The sequence below is a fragment of the Grammomys surdaster genome, unplaced genomic scaffold (assembly GCF_004785775.1).
Source record: "Grammomys surdaster isolate TR1022 unplaced genomic scaffold, NIH_TR_1.0 169, whole genome shotgun sequence".
Classification (NCBI taxonomy): domain Eukaryota; kingdom Metazoa; phylum Chordata; class Mammalia; order Rodentia; family Muridae; genus Grammomys; species Grammomys surdaster.
Window position 1 is genome coordinate 9,988,450 of NW_021604617.1, and position 16,313 is coordinate 10,004,762.

The 16,313-nt window shown below is 41.2% G+C and overlaps 1 protein-coding gene across 1 annotated transcript in view; it reads left to right on the forward strand.

The window, feature by feature from the left end:
• The window catches only part of Cdc5l (cell division cycle 5 like), a gene marked incomplete at its 3' end in the record, with an annotated part of 40,010 nt that overhangs the window by 4,666 nt on the left and 19,031 nt on the right, over positions 1 to 16,313 (forward strand). The window contains exons 4-11 of the mRNA XM_028766699.1: positions 273 to 400; positions 1,657 to 1,756; positions 6,303 to 6,521; positions 9,145 to 9,289; positions 10,160 to 10,348; positions 12,744 to 12,892; positions 14,019 to 14,181; positions 15,086 to 15,250. Of these exons, the coding sequence (XP_028622532.1) occupies positions 273 to 400; positions 1,657 to 1,756; positions 6,303 to 6,521; positions 9,145 to 9,289; positions 10,160 to 10,348; positions 12,744 to 12,892; positions 14,019 to 14,181; positions 15,086 to 15,250 (1,258 nt within the window). The remainder of the gene's footprint in view (positions 1 to 272; positions 401 to 1,656; positions 1,757 to 6,302; positions 6,522 to 9,144; positions 9,290 to 10,159; positions 10,349 to 12,743; positions 12,893 to 14,018; positions 14,182 to 15,085; positions 15,251 to 16,313) is intronic.

Below are 16,313 nucleotides of genomic sequence, written 5' to 3' on the forward strand. Positions count from 1 at the left end.
TTCCTGTTCTGTTCCAGGAGTGTATTTGCCTGGATGTTATACATTTGTGAGGAAGGGCTGCTTGTTTCATCATGAGTGGAAATACTGAATTAGAGAATTATACTGCCATGTTAGTCACATGAAGCAGTTGTAAAGGTGCTGTTTTCCATAATGCCCATCAGTTTTTTATTTTGGGAAAGAAAGTACCGGAGCTAGAACCTTGGTAATTCTCATATTAAAAGGTATGATACTGTGACTAACTCATCTGGGATTTATTTTTTTTTTCCTCCAAGGGACAAAACTGCCCAAAGGGACAATGAAGAGGAAACAACGGATGACCCCCGAAAACTTAAGCCTGGAGAGATAGACCCAAACCCAGAAACCAAACCAGCTCGTCCTGATCCAATTGACATGGATGAGGGTGAGTGGATGGATGCTGGGGAGTGCTTCTGCTCACAGTGCATGACTGAGGCCTTCTTCATTCACACTCTTCTTAGTTCCTCCTGAACGCCTGACTGTCTAGATAGAGTCCTAGGTGTCTCCCCAATGTGTCTGGTTCTGTTTTTATTAGAGTGACTGCTTTTTTTGATGATGCCCCTTATTTTCTGTTTCTTCATTTCATTTAATGAGTTGAGCAGTGTAGTAGGCAGACATCCAAGAGGTGAGTGGGGAGCCTCGCAGGATCCTGTCTCAATCCCTTTCTGAGAGGCAACAGCTAGCATATTGGACCTTGCCGTCTCTCTGACTGTGGGGGGATTTACTCTCTAGGAAAGAGCTGCTGCAGGAGCTGTGCCGGAGACCAGCAGTGACGCTGTGACGACACATTGGGTCAGGAGTCGGGCACTGGGCTTTGGCTCCGTCTCTGTTCTTTATTAGCTCTTGGACCTTAGCTGAATCATGTATGCTCTCTGAGTTTGAGTTCATGTATGCTCTCTTGAGTTTGAGTTCATGTATGCTCTCTGAGTTTGAGTCTTCCTGCTGAGGGTGGGAAGTAATACCTACTTTACTTGTTTGCAGGTACTTGGTAGTTTTTCAGATTTAAAGTCTGAATGCAGTGGTTCCCAAGAGTGACTAGTCTGTGACGAAGCTGTCTACATCCTTTCCACTTGGGAAACTTTTAAAGCTAGAGGTGCCAGGTCCTTCCCTGGAGATACTGAGTTGGTAATTTTTACTGAGGGAAGAGAGAGGACTATGGTCTGAGTGGAATCTGAGTCTTACCCATCTTTATGACTTTTTCGTTGTTCGTTTGAGAAAGCTGTAGAAAATGTCTTGGAGAAGAAACAGTTCTGAGGGAAAACATGCCTGTGAAGGCTGTTGGTTCTTCAGGATGAGTTGTTGCTTAACTTCTCTGCTGGTGCTGTGCCAGTTTGTTAGTGACAATGGCTGTGTCCCTGCAGTAGAGCTTTCTGGGAGTGAATACTTACTATTTGCTTGATAGCTTCATTTTTCTTAGCTCTTCTTAGCATCTCTGAAGTAGACATTCTTATTCTGATTTTAATGGGAACCATATTCACAGAGGTAAAAGTGAGACCAGGCTTACATAGTCAGCAAGTTAGTAATGGGGTGACTTGTAACCTGACATTAGTGAGTACCTTGATGCTCTTGTCATTGTAAGCGCTAGGATATGCCTGACTGCTGATGTTGACGAGGAACTTACTTTTGTCCTTATTTTTGCAGATGAACTTGAGATGCTTTCTGAGGCTCGAGCCCGTCTGGCTAATACTCAAGGAAAGAAGGCTAAGAGGAAAGCAAGAGAAAAGCAGTTGGAAGAAGCAAGGCACGTTGTTTCTATTCTTTGTTGAATAATTAGTTGTGCATCCTTAGGCTCAGGAAACTGGATGGCTATCTGCTCTAGTTGGAGACTAGTCTGAGCTGATCAATTCCTATTTTGCTATTATTCCTTAGTGTCTTTACTGTTCTGGAACAAATAAAACCAATTTCTGTATTTTCTCCCTAGCCATTTCAGAATAGTTATAGGAAAAGTACACTTAAAAAGTTTACAGAGCATGGCAGAAATTATGGGCAAATATTTGACCCATTGTGCTGTGTTTGATCTCTTGTAGCATCGTGGCCTCAAGTGGCTTTCTCATGACTGTCAGTTACCAGTTCTTCGTCCTCCTTGGTTAGTGTTGGGCAGGTACTGGCTGTGAGGCTGATCATAGAGGCAGTTAATGAGCTATGAGCCAAATTCTAGTCTGTCAGAGAAATCTTCATTTAAAAAGTGAGTGAATTGTATTAGGCATTGTTCTTGGCTCAGGCTTTCCCCCACCTTCTCTTTGCTTCCTTTTGGTTGAATTTATATCATTCTGATGCCCAGAAGCCAAGATAAAGTTGGTAAAGATACCATCTGAACTGTGTGGCAGCCTGTGGGTTCAAGTATTGGACAAACTCCTCACTCTACAGTCTACCTAGAGCCTTTTGACTCCTGTGCTATCTAGAACTTGCTTCTTCAACTGTTGGGTAGCTATTCCCAGTCCTGGATCCTAGGATGGAGGATGTTTTCTGGCATAGCCGGCCCTTCACCTAGTGTAAGAGTAGTCAGAATTGATGGGAGTGTGATGCATATGGGATAGAGACCTGTCCCATCTAAGAGAAGGTGCTGTGTTTTCTTCACATTTAGCTACTTTTCTATTCTGTAGACTGTTGAGGGTTAAGTAATGTAAAATTGGAAAAATACTTTTTCCTGTTTTGTCTAGGGCTGTTTGGGAACCCAGTTTGCTGAAAGCCATTTAGTCATATGAGTTGGCAAGGAATACGGTAGTCAGTCTGTGAAAGACTTTTAGGTTTGGTTAGGATTGATTGATTAAAGTACATCTCTGCAGATTTTAATTCACCCTACCGTTTCTTGTAGCTTCTGTGTGTTTATGTAAGCTGTATGCTGCATACATCTTGCAACAGGTAGGACTGACCTGTGCGTGAAGCATGGTACAAGACTACTACAGAGGTTAAATTACTTTTCTCTTTTTCTTAAAACTTAAAAGCACTTTGATTTATTATAAATGAGTATGCTTTCCCTTCCACTTCTGTTAATATTGTTGTGTTAGGACATGGTTGATGCAGTAGCACATGCTTTAGTTAGATCCACTAGCATGACGATCGGAACGTTCTCGAATGTGTTATGTCTTTGTTCTTGTATTTAAAGAATGAAATTTACTTTTGGAATTCATCCTTCAAGGCTTCTCTTTCACTGTAGATGTTTATGTCTGTAAACTCATAAACATAGAGACTTAACTGGATCACTCCATGGAGACTCACAGCTCATACACAGCCTTTTGTTAATCTTACTGGGGTTCCCTTGTAACCCACTGATTTCCTCACAAATCTCATTTTTGTACTTGAAAATTGCATGTTTTGTATATGATAACATTATAATAGTTGTGGGGACTGGACCCCCATCCCCATCCAGTTTATTTTTGTTTGTTTTGAGACCAATTTTATTCCTTTAGTGAAGTATATTATATTGCTGTCCTCCCAGAGATTAGCAGCCTGTAGTGTTGCTGCTCAGGGAGGAAGAGGAGGAGGAGTCTTGGATACCACAGTCACCGTGGGATGGTGTGGTTGGGGTAGGGTTGATATCTTTTTCCTGATTGGACTCAGTTGTTTGTTATAGTGATTTCAGCAGTGTTCTGGGGTTATAAATTGCTGTGTAGATGGATCCGATCCAGTTTGAATTCCTTCGAAGAGATAGTTCTGAGATCAGCTTTTGAGATTTATTCTGATTCCAGGAGAGTCAATCTTTCAGTCTCTATCACGCTAGTTGGCTCACAGATTGCCTCAGTCTCCACTGAGCCTGTCCTCTTCCCACCTGCCGTTGACCACTGCTTTCACCGCTTCTGAAAGTGCCCTTTGGCTGGATAGAGTTCATGGTGGAGATGAGAGTCAGGGCTCTAGGTCTTGCTGCTTCTCCAGGGCTCCGACTGCATTTCTGATCGACACTCTTGGTTGAAGAGCTCAGTAGGCTGGGGATCAGGTATGGTGGGCAGTCCTTAAATCTCTCCCAGGGTAGAGTCAGAAGCTGAGGCAGAAGGAGCTTTCAGGGCTGTGTTCCCAGTGGTAGTGTGCCCAGGGTGTGAACCATTGTTTGGGTGGAAGAAGGGAGCTTGCGTAGCTGGGTGTCTGAGGCAGGGCAAGAAATGCTGATGCCTGGCTCTCCTGTACTGAAAGCCTTTGACTGCTAGCTGGCAGGAGAGGAGTTTCCTCCTCTAGGAGCTGGTGGGTAGAAGGAAGAGAGTCTCTGCAGCTGTTAACTGCTTGTCTTTCTTACCAAGGTTAGCTAGATTTTCTTGAATGTTTATATGTTTTCCATGCCTTTCCTTTTTCATGTTTTCTGGGGAGTGTGTTTCTTGTTCTTGGACTTCCATACTGGCTGTCACTCTTGTGTATACTGGTATACTGGTGTGTAATTTGTTTTTCTATCTTTAATACTGTGAATAACTTTACTTATTAACTCACTAAAATTAATAGCTTCATTAAGAAATACAAAGGAAAAATGGAATTAAATGGAATTTTACCCTCTGGTGATTGTCACTGTTAAATATTGCTGCCGTTGACTCCGGCTGATAGATATACATGTAACGTTTGCATGCTTTTCTATTTGTGAGTTGTGTAACATTTACTCAGCTCTACCTTAGGCCTCTTTCTATGAAAGAGTAGATTAATAGCTTTTAAAGGATTATATAGAAGTTACATGTTTCAGAAGTTACATAAAGCTTGTATTACATAAAGCCTATATTACATAAAGCCTTGTTTTATATCCTTTGTAAATTCATTCATTAAATTCTTATTGGTAAATTAGATTGTGGCCAGTGTTTAGCAAAACAGTCTTTGATTGAGTTCTCGTTTATGTTGGTTTATTTATTTATTTTTGGTTGAAGTCAGAGAAGTGAGTTGGTGGCTTTTAAAATGAAAACTGTAGGCTTTTAATGTGTGTTTCTAAATTTGTTTTGAGAAAGTCATCCAGTTGGTTTTTCTGTTAACTTTGCTGGAGACGGTCTGCTTCTATACCTCTTTTTGAGACTTGGCTCACTAGGTAGTTCTGGCCTAGAGCTGGCCTCAAGCTCTCAGAGATCCAGCTGCCTCCTGGTACGTCTCAAGGACTGGGATTAAAGGTATGCAGCACCATGCCCAGCCTTGGTTTTCACACTTACCATTAAAATCAAGTTCAGAAAGACAGTAACTAGATAATGCGGAAATAGTGCACACTCATTTGTGATTGCTAGTTAAGTAAAAATTCCATTATTTCTACTTACTCTTTTTTTTTTTCCACATTAGAGTTTTAAAAAAATTCTACTTAGAGCACTGGAGAGATGGCTTAGTGGTTAAGTTAAGTGTCTTGAAGAGGACTACAATTACGTTCTAGCTTACAGCTACCTTGACTTCAGTTCCAAGAATTCCAGTGCCTGTTTCTGGTCTCCTCAGGCACAGTATGCATGTGGAATTCACTCACATAGATACACATAAATTAAGTTAATAAATCTTTAAAAGCTTACATAAACTTGAAAAATAGTAGTTTATTTTATCTTTGAGAATTTCATACATATGTTGATCATACTCACCTCTTGACTTCTCCCAGGTCCACTTTGTACATAAAATGTATTTTTCTGATTAATAGCAAGTATATTTTTATATTAATAGCAAGTATATATTTGTTTTATGATTTTTTTGTTGCAATTTGTGTTGCAAAAAATTTAAATCTCAACATTATTCATCTTTTTTGCTACCTAATTTGTTAGTAACTATATTCTTTTGTTTATTTGTTTGTTTTCAAGATGGGGTTTCTCTGTGTGGCCCTGGCTGTCCTGGAACTCACTCTGTAGACCAGGCTGGCCTCGAACTCCTGAGTGCTGGGATTAAAGTCTACACCATCACTACCTGGCTAGTGACTATATTCTTTTTTTAAACAGTTTTTTAATGATGTTTTGTAAGTTTTACATCATGTACCCCAATCCCACTTATTTCCCAGTCCCTTCTACCCTTGCAACATCCCCCTCAAAAACAAAAAAGCCCCCCACAACCAAAACCACCACCACCACCACCAAAGAAACCCATCTTGTTGAGCAAACTGTAACATCCACTGTGTGTCCCCCAGGTATATTCTTATTCAGAGAGAGAAGGCACACAATTACTTTCAGTTTCTCTACTTTCCCTTTTGTCTTACTGTGTTTTTAAATCAGAATTGGAATTTGGCAAATGGTTTGAGGTAAGGGCTTGAGTAAATACTTCTTTTCCAGATAACCAGATAGTTTTCTTAGTGATGTTGGATTAACCCGTCTCTGCCTGGCAGTGTTAATTTTCAAGGTGACTTTGCTTTTTTTTTTTTTTAGGCGCCTCGCTGCCCTCCAGAAAAGACGAGAGCTTCGAGCAGCTGGTATAGAGATTCAGAAGAAAAGGAAAAAGAAGAGAGGAGTTGATTATAATGCTGAAATCCCATTTGAAAAAAAGCCTGCTCTTGGTTTTTATGATACTTCTGAGGAGAATTACCAGACCCTTGATGCAGATTTCAGGAAATTAAGACAGCAGGATCTTGACGGAGAGCTAAGATCGTGAGTCCCTCTGAGTTTGGAAATAGGAGCAGTAGAACTCCGGGAAGCCTTTACTGTCTGCCAGGCTCTTTGGGTTTAGGGTGATGGAGCCTTCTTATGCTTTTTCGTATCTAATGAGTTTATCTTTGTGAGAAAATCAGTGAACCTGGGCTGTTTTGTTAGTATACAAGATACATTCTATCTGCTTATTGTGTAAGTGTGTAAGTATTTTGTATATATTTGTGTGGCTTGTATATTATGGCACCTATGTCCAGACAACAGGTTGTTTCTTTCCTACCACATGGATCATGGGGTTGTCAGGTTTGGGAGTCGGGTACCTTTACCTGCTGAAGCATCTCACTGACGTGATGTGTGTTTCTTAGTGCTTGAGTTTCAGTAGGCTGTTTACTCACTGATGACATCTTTCTTTTTTTTGAGCCTGTGTGGGTGTTTTGCCTGTGTGTATGTGTACCTCATGTGTGCCTGGTAGTCATGGAGGGCAGAAAGAGAACATTGAATTTCCTAGAACTAGAGTTACAGATGGTTGTGAGCTACTGTATGGGTACTAAAAATCATACTAGGGTCCTCTGGAAGAGTAGCCACCCAGTGCCCTAATCATTGAGCCATCTCTCCAGCCCAGTTACTATTACTAATGACATATTTTTTGTTTGTTTACATTTTTTTTTTTGGAGATAGTATCTCATTATGTAGCTCTAGCTGTCCTGGAACTCATTATGTAGACCAGGCTGTTCTCAAACTTACAGAGATCTGCCTGCTTCTGCCTTCCTAGTGTTGGATTAAACACCACTATGCTTAACTTACTTATTTTTTTACCAGTGACATCTTTATATTTTTGTACTTTTGTAACAAGTTAGATCTTTTGCTAATGACTTGAAGAAATCTTATCAAAATCTAGTCTGGTTTATTTTATTATTTGCTTGTATGTGTTCCCTCTGGGTGTGTGTTTGTGTTGGTGGGTATATGTGAGTGTGTGCTTGTGTATTTGGAGAAGAGAGATCAACCGTGAGTGTTGTTCCTTAGGAACTGTTGACTGGTATTCTACCCCACTACCACCCCACCCCATTCTAGGCAGGGGCTCTATCATTGAGCTGTAATTTCAGCCCCACTTTGTCGAGAATGAAGATTTTCATGGCCTAGAGCTCAACAGTTTTGGTGTATGAGCTCTAGGAATTCCCCTGATTCCATTCCTCTGGCTCTAGGAGTGGGAGTGTTTGTGTTTTCCCCCTGGAGTGCATGTGGAGGTCACAGCCAAGACACCCTTATGAAGTTGGTTCTTTCCACCTCTGTTTCAGAGTTCTGGCAGTCAGTTCATATCATTGAGTTTATGTCACAAATGCTTTTGTGTATTGTCATCTCATTGGTTTAACCTGTTCTATTTTTAAAGTGGAAAATATTTACCTTTTTTTCTTACAAAGAAAAGAAAAAAGTGTTTGCTATATTCTTAAATCTTTATACTTGATGCAGATAGGTAGAGGCATTTCTGTTTCTATCTCTCTTTGCTCATTTTAGAGATATTAGGGGTTCCTGTGAGTCTGTTGATAGGAATTTTTATTTAGTTATCAAGCACTTTACAGCAGAATTTTCTTGAGTGTTTAGGGACTTTGTTTAGGTAGGCTCTTCAAATAGATTAAAGAAGATTGTTTAGGTAGACTCTTCAAATAGATTAAAGAAGAAAGCTAGGCATTTGGAATGGGGTAGACCTGTTTGTGGTAGGGAAGAAGATAGGTAGTTTTTTTTTTTTTTTTTAACATACTGCCTGAGGCTGGTTTAAGTGTCTAACAATGTTTGGTTTGTCATGAACATGCCCTTTTTCTTTACTTTTTTTTTTTTTTAACTTGGGCAGCAAGATGGCCTAGCAGGTAAAGGTACCCACCGTCAAACCTGATGATCTGAGTTTGATATCTGGAACCCACATGGTGGAAGGAGAGAGCAAGCTCCTGCCAGTTATCTCTGAATGTCACAGACACACCATTGCACATGGTGTACTCCCAACCCCCAAAATAACTTACATGAATTTAAAAATTATAACAATAATGAGGAGATTTAAACACTTGATGTATTTTAATTCTGTCTCCTTCATTTATCTTTTTCTGCATAAACATCATTTTCTTTTGCTCACATATGTTTCTATGCGGATGTAACATAGTAAATGTCTTGTATTTTTTGACAGATGTTTTACTACTTTTATAGTTTTAGGCTTTAAATTGTAGTACTTTTAAATTAGTGTCTATCTTTTGTTAATAATTCTGTAACTGTTCCAAGTTTATTTTTCTCAAATGTACTAGATTAGTTATGTAGGAATAGCTTAATGTACTACTTTTGTTTTTTAAAGATTTTATTTATTTATTTTATATATATGACGAGTGCATTGTAGCTGTCTTCTGACACATCAGAAGAGGACATTGGATCCCGTAACAGATGGTTGTGAGCCACCGTGTTGTTGCTGAGAATTGAACTCAGGACCTCTGGGAGAGCAGTCAGTGCTCTTAACTGCTGAGCCACCTCTCCAGCCCTACTTTTAAAAAATTCCTTAGAAATGAAATTGTTTAAAGTCTTAATAGTTACATAGCTCTAGATATTATTGCCTGTGTATAATCTTTTTTTCTGTCTTGATCCATTACAGTGAAAAAGAAGGAAGAGATAGAAAAAAAGACAAACAGCATTTAAAAAGGAAAAAGGAATCTGATTTACCATCAGCTATCCTTCAAACTAGTGGTGTCTCTGAGTTTACTAAAAAGAGAAGCAAACTTGTGCTGCCTGCCCCTCAGGTAATCGGAACAGTCGTCATCCTGTGAATTTACATGCTTATATTCAGCAAATATTGGTGGACTGCTGTCTCAGACTTGTGCTTAATGCTCAAGAAACCACAATCTAATGGAGAGCCACATGAAGAAAGTCCATTGATGAGGGCATGAACTCAGTTTTGTTACTGTGCTTCTGCTTCTAGTAGTGGCAGTTCTTGGTAGTTAATTGAATTTTTCCTTAATATTTCTAAGGATATTTCTTTGGTAAAATTATAGAAGTAACACTTTTAGATTTTCCTAGAGATCTTGTGGTTTAGTGGACTGTGTGATACTTAGTTGATTTTCAGTAGTATTTTCTTCTCATTAATAGTTTTGTGCAAGTACTTAGGTTCTTGGTGCAATCAATCTGTCAATATATTGATTTAAAATATTTTAACTATGCCTAACATGTACACATCATTAGAACAATACAAAATTTAACATGGTTCCTGTGTAAGGGTAGCATGAACATGTATGATCCATTCTGTGTTTACAAAAAGAAACCACAAAGCTGGGTGGATAAGGAGGGTGGACTAGATTGGGAAGAACTCGAGGTGTTAAATATGATCAGTAAATATTGTATGCAATCCTGTAAGAATTAATAAAACCAATAAAACACTTTTGAATATAGAAATCTAGCCATTACAGTTATTTATAATGTGAATTTTTTTCCCCTATAGTAAAAGGAAGACTTAAAATGTATTTTGGAAATTTTAAAGCCAGGCAAAATTAAGTGGTACAGAGAGGTCTTTCTGCCCTTGACCCAACTTCAGCAAGTCGTTCTCTGAAATGTGGGATGTTTAGCCTGTACTGTTCCCTGTTAAAGGAACTAACAGGGCTGGTCTTGTCCTTTAGATTTCAGATGCTGAACTCCAGGAAGTGGTCAAGGTAGGCCAGGCCAGTGAAATTGCACGGCAGACGGCAGAGGAGTCTGGAATCACAAACTCTGCTTCTAGCACTCTCCTGTCTGAGTACAATGTCACAAACAACAGCATCGCTCTGAGAACACCACGGACACCAGCCTCCCAAGACAGGATTCTACAGGTATGCTGGCACTGTTGATCATCTTTGTGTCACCATGGAGGATACCACGTGGTTTGGTTGTGTATGGGTAGGGCCAGCAGTTTGAACTTGATGGCCATGATCCCAAAGCATTTCTTACAGCACAGAAGCTGAATTAGCAGGCTAAGTGGTGACTGTCTGTTCATTCACAGCATTTTGGAGTTGACCTGCCCTCTGCCTTAATTTTGTACTTGTCAGGAAAGTGCAGGGCTTACAGTTTTGCTCTTTGAAGTTTTGTATGTGTGGATGGTTTCTCTGCATGTATATATGTGCACCATTTGTGTACAGTATCTGCATAGTCAAAACAGGGTGCTGGAGCCGTTGGAACTTGAGTTAAAGGCAGTTGAGAGCTTCCTTTCAGGTGCTTGGAGTTGTGCCTGGGTCTTTAAGAGCAGCCAGTGCTTTTATCCTCTGAGCCATTTATCCAGCCCTCCCTTCCAGTTGTTGGAGCTCCTTTCACTGTGCCTGAAAGGTTGTGGACTGCTGTTGGTTCCAGGGCTGCCTCAGAACACTGGGCATGGAGCAGAGCAGTGCAAGGACACTTCATGTGCCTCCCACAAATGGTAGCTGCTGCCTCTTGGTGACACCTTTATCTTCATTTTGTTTTTGAAGAACTATAGGGGAGGGAGATTGTGGGAACATTCCAGTAGAAGATAGCTCTGAGAAGAACCAGTATTCTACTGGCTCATTTGGTGGTTTTGGGTGTTTTCTACCTTTGTATGTTCATTATTGCAGCACAGACAGTGAGTCACACTACCTTTGCTTTTCTGGCTGCGTTGTCATTTGGTCCTTCCTTCTCTTATGCAGAAGTTGTAAGCCTGTCTCTTTCCAAGAGACACTTTTTATTTGGACTAGCAAAGCATGCTCAGGACTTTTATGAAATTCTAGATTCCTCCTGAGAACAGACACTCAGAGTCATGGGCAAGTCTTCCCCAGTTGTCTTCATTTTGCCTCTTAGTAGCTTAACCCACTTACTGGGCTCAAGATTGCTGTGGTTAGGAATTTAGACAGGGCATGTAAAAGGTGACTTTACTCTGCCTGGGAACACTCAGCATTTGAGGGTGACTTGACAGGTGGTGGCTAGAACACATGGGATGTCATCCGCCATGTGTGATGGTGATGCTGGAGAGAGGTTGGCGACTTAGCATGGTGCAAGGCCCGAGTCTCGATCTGCATCTGCATGTGGTTATATAGTCTTCAGCATGACACTTGAACTTCTCCCCTAGTATCTCAGACTGATGTAAGAGCTGTGAGTGGAGAGAGGCCCCATCATGGTTCTAAGCTAACACTGGAAATCAAGCCGTGCTACTCTTTTTTTTTTTTTTTTTTAAAGATTTACATATATATTTTATGTACATGAGTGCTCAGTCTTCATGAATACCAGAAGAGGGCATCAGATCCCATTACAGATGGTTGTGAGCCACCATGTGGTTCCTGGGAATTGAACTCAGGACCTCTGGAAGAGCAGTCAGTGCTCTTAACTGCTGAGCCATCTCTCCAGACCCTAAGCCATGCTACTCTTGTTGTCTTCTCTGTCAAGGAGAAACAAGGCCACCTTCATTTAAGGGGAATGGGAGGAGAGGAACACTGAAGACACACAGACGAGTATTCAGTATGCCTGGCTTTGGAAGGTAAAGTCTGCCTTAGACACTGAGCTGGGAACTAAGATTAAGGCAAAGATAGTTAAGAGAGTGAGAACTAAAAAGAGCCTGATTATTTCAGTCTTAGCCAAAACGGTGAGAAGGCTGAGACATGAGACTTCTTAAAGAAATCTGATCCTATGAGTCTTGTGGCATGCATTGGCACCTTAGATATGTCTTAACTTTCTAACAGAAGAAGCAGAGACTGAGAGTTATTATAAACATTAGATAAAGAATTAGTGATGAAGCCAGACTAAAACCTGAGTGTTATGACATTTGGCCTCAGCTCCTATTGGGAACCTGGACTTCTTAGTACATGATGGTAAAGAGATCTGGCATGGATAATGGGAGAAGCTCTTGGGTAATGAGCCCACAGCACTGTTTCCCCCTGCCCCTTAACACAGAGTCTCAGGTGGCTTCAAACTCGCTGTGTAACTGAAAGTACCCTTGAGCTGGTGTCTCTCCATCCTAGGTGTCAGAATTGTAGGCATGTTGCATTCACACCTAGTGACGGTAGCATATCCTGACATGTGAACTTGATTCAGAACTCCTGATATGATGGTTTGGTGGACAAAGGACTGAAAGTGCCGAAATCTGTTCCGAAGCAGTACTCACTCTCTTGGTTTTCTTGTGAAAGATTGTGTATAAATCCTGTCTTCATCAAGATTTGTGTAATAGGGCCAGAGGGAAGATTCTACTAGCCTTTCTGACTGCTGTACATCCTCCTTTATCTCCAGGAAGCTCAGAACCTCATGGCTTTGACCAATGTGGACACTCCATTGAAAGGTGGGCTTAATACCCCACTGCATGAAAGTGACTTCTCTGGTGTGACCCCACAGCGGCAGGTTGTGCAGACTCCAAATACTGTTCTGTCTACCCCTTTCAGGTATTGTAAAAATCAGCATGTTCTCTATTTTAGAAAAACTTCAATTTAAGAACCTGGGCAGCATGTTTTTTTGAGTAATGTTGATGGAGATTGGAATAACTGTTTAACTTCAGTTTACCTTTTTGATGTCTCCTAATTGGGTTGCCTGGTGTCTTTGGTGGTTAGAAGAGGGTATTGACTCCCAAAGAGCTGGAGTTAAGGTTGTGAGCTGCCATGTGGGTGTTAGCAGTTGAACCTGGGACCTCTGCAAGAGCAGCCGGTACTCTTAACCTGAGCCATCTCTCCAGCCCTCGTATTTATTTTTAGGTGTTAGCTCTGCCCTCTATGAGTTATTTAGGGTAGAAATCCCCACAGTCCATTATACTTGTAGATGACAGCAGAATCAAGAATCATTGGAAGCTAGTCTTTGTATAGTAGTTATTACTTCCTGTGAGGCTAAAGAGAGCCTAATCTCTATTTTCCTGTGTATATCTTGTCTCTCAAATAGATTGTAAGCTCCTTGGGGGCAGGGACCATGTCTTAAATGATAACACCGAACCTGTTGGGAACAGATGTCTGGCAGTACCATCAATCTGGAACACAGCCGAGATACAGGAAGTAAGCAACCAAAACCAGAAAGGCTTTGAATAATTAAACTATAAGTTGCTGCTGGACTTTATTGTTGAGAGCCTAAACTCAGAGCCTGTTCATCCTTAGATGTGAATCTGAAAATGTGGTATTTGATTTCCAAACAAAATATAAGAGCATAAGCCATGTAAAGTGCACCTTAGATGGGAGTGAGTGTGACATGAAAGCTAAAGACTTGAGCAGGGAGGTGATGAAGATGAGCACACTGAGCTCAAGGAGCCGCCTGGGGCCAGCGGGTGAACACGGTGGTCAGCCTCCCTGCCAGCTGCTGTTCTTAGTTACCCTGCTGTGTCAAAGGTTGAGAAAATGTTTGGTGGACCTAAAGGAAGGCAAAACATAGATGTCAGGGCTGGAAACCAGTACAGTACACATAAATATGGTGTCAACAAACCAAACTTCAGTCTTCATCTAGATAACACAGTGAGAGCAAGAGAGAGGTGTTGGTGTTGTTATTCCTTACTGTATGCATTTACCGTGACTTAGATTTCTGTTTGTATAGGACTCCTTCTAATGGAGCTGAAGGGCTGACTCCCCGGAGTGGGACAACCCCTAAACCAGTCACCAATGCCACTCCAGGTAGAACACCACTTAGAGACAAATTAAACATTAATCCCGAGGATGGGATGGCAGACTACAGCGACCCCTCTTACGTGAAGCAGATGGTAAGTGACAGCTTTTTATACTTACATAGTCAGTGCACTGAACCCCAGGGCCCTTCAGCCTGCCAAGCCAGTGCTCTCCACTGACAGATACCTCCAGCTCTACAGTTTACATTAAATTCAAGTTTTTATCTTTATGTGCTTTGGAGTTTTGCCTGCATGTGCATCTGTGTGAGGGTGTTGGACCCCTTGGAGCTGAGGTTAGAGACAGTTGTGAGCTGCCTTGTGAATGTTGGGAATTGAATCTAGTCTAGTTCCTCTGGAAGAGCTGCTAGTGCTCTTAATCATGGAGCCGGCTCCCTGTCCTCGAGCTTTCCCCCTCCCCCAACCAAATCAAGTGCAGATCCTAATGAGCCTTCTTCTCTGTTCACGGAGAAATAATTCTGAGACACTTTTAAGACCACAAAACCCTGGTTTATTACAAGTCAAGGCTTTGTTTGATATTAATGAAGGAAGATACGAGAATAAAAAAGTTGAGGATCACTTTAGAAGAGTCATTACTAAATTAATTGTTTGATTTTTACATATCTAAACATTTAAACTATATTTTCTTATTTAGTGTATATTCCTATGACATATGTGGGTGCACATTTACTGTGGTGTATGTGTGGATCAGAGCACAACTTGAAAGAGTTGGTTCTCTCCTACCATGTGCATCTTGAGAGTCAGACTTAGATGGTCAGTTGTGGAGGCAAGCACTTTTACTGGTTCCAAGTCAGTTGTTTCAGAAACTTTTGTTTGTTTTGTTTTAAGCCCAAGCTGGTTTTGAGTAGTAATCCTGTGTCAGTCTCCTGAGTTTTGTAATTATAGGTATGTGTCACTATGCCCTGCTGTTTTAGAAGTTCTTAGAGAATTTATTAGTTAATACTGACAGTGTGAATTGACAAGGACCAATTCTTTTCTACAGGAAAGAGAATCTCGTGAACACCTCCGACTAGGATTGTTAGGCCTGCCTGCGCCCAAGAATGACTTTGAAATTGTTCTACCAGAAAATGCAGAGAAGGAGCTGGAAGAGCGGGAGATAGATGACAACTACATTGAGGATGCTGCGGATGTGGATGCTCGGAAGCAGGTGAGAATCATTCGAAAGCATCCTCAGTGTGGTCATGCTTTAGAGCAGTGGTTCTCAACCCATCAGATATCCTGTATATCAAATATTTACATTGTAGTGCATAACAGTAGCAAAAGTACAGTTGTGAAATAGCTGTGAAATAATTTTATGGTTGGGGTCACAACGTGAAGAGCTATATTAAATGCTGCAGCATTAGGAAGGAAGGGTAAGAGCCTTTAGAGGGAGGCATGGCTGTCAGTGTTGTTAGGTTGCTACTTTGACTTTTTCTAATATTTTAACAAAATTCCTCAAATTATGTCATTTAACAGTAATATATTGATGTGAATGACTAATCGTGTACTCAGAATATCTTAATGGGTTTTTAAAAGATGTTGGTCCTTTTTGCTGGGGCAGACTCCTAGCTGGTCTGCTCCCATGAAGACACCATATCCTGACCCATCCTAGAGGAACCACTGTACTCAGAGCAGCAGAGAATCCGCTGCACTCAGAGCAGTTGAGGAAGTTGGACGCCCAGGATCATAGGATTTCAGGATCCCAGAGGAGGCCTGAGTCCCAGGAGCTCTTTCACCAGGATCTCAGGGTCACAGCATTACAGAGACAGCTGGACTCTGAGGAGTTCTGACACAAGCAAGATAACAGGAGAGACAGGCTCCAGTCAGAGACAGTGAGTGCAGATAGCACTAGAGATAACCAGATGGCAAAAGGCAAGCTCAAGAACACAAGCAACAGAAACCAAGGTTACCTGGCATCATCAGAACCCAGTTCTCTTACCGCAGCAAGTCCTGCACACCCCATCACACCAGAAAAGCAGGATTCAGATTTAAAATGACTTCTCAAGAAGACTTTAAGAAGGACGTAAATAACTCCCTTAAAGAAATAACAGGAGGGCTGGGCGGTGGTGGCGCACGCCTTTAATCCCAGCACTTGGGAGGCAGAGGCAGGTGGGTTTCTGAGTTCGAGGCCAGCCTGGTCTACAGAGTGAGTTCCAGGACAGCCAGGGCTACACAGAGAAACTCTGTCTCGAAAAACCAAAAAAAAAAAAAAAAAAAAAAAAAAAAAAAAA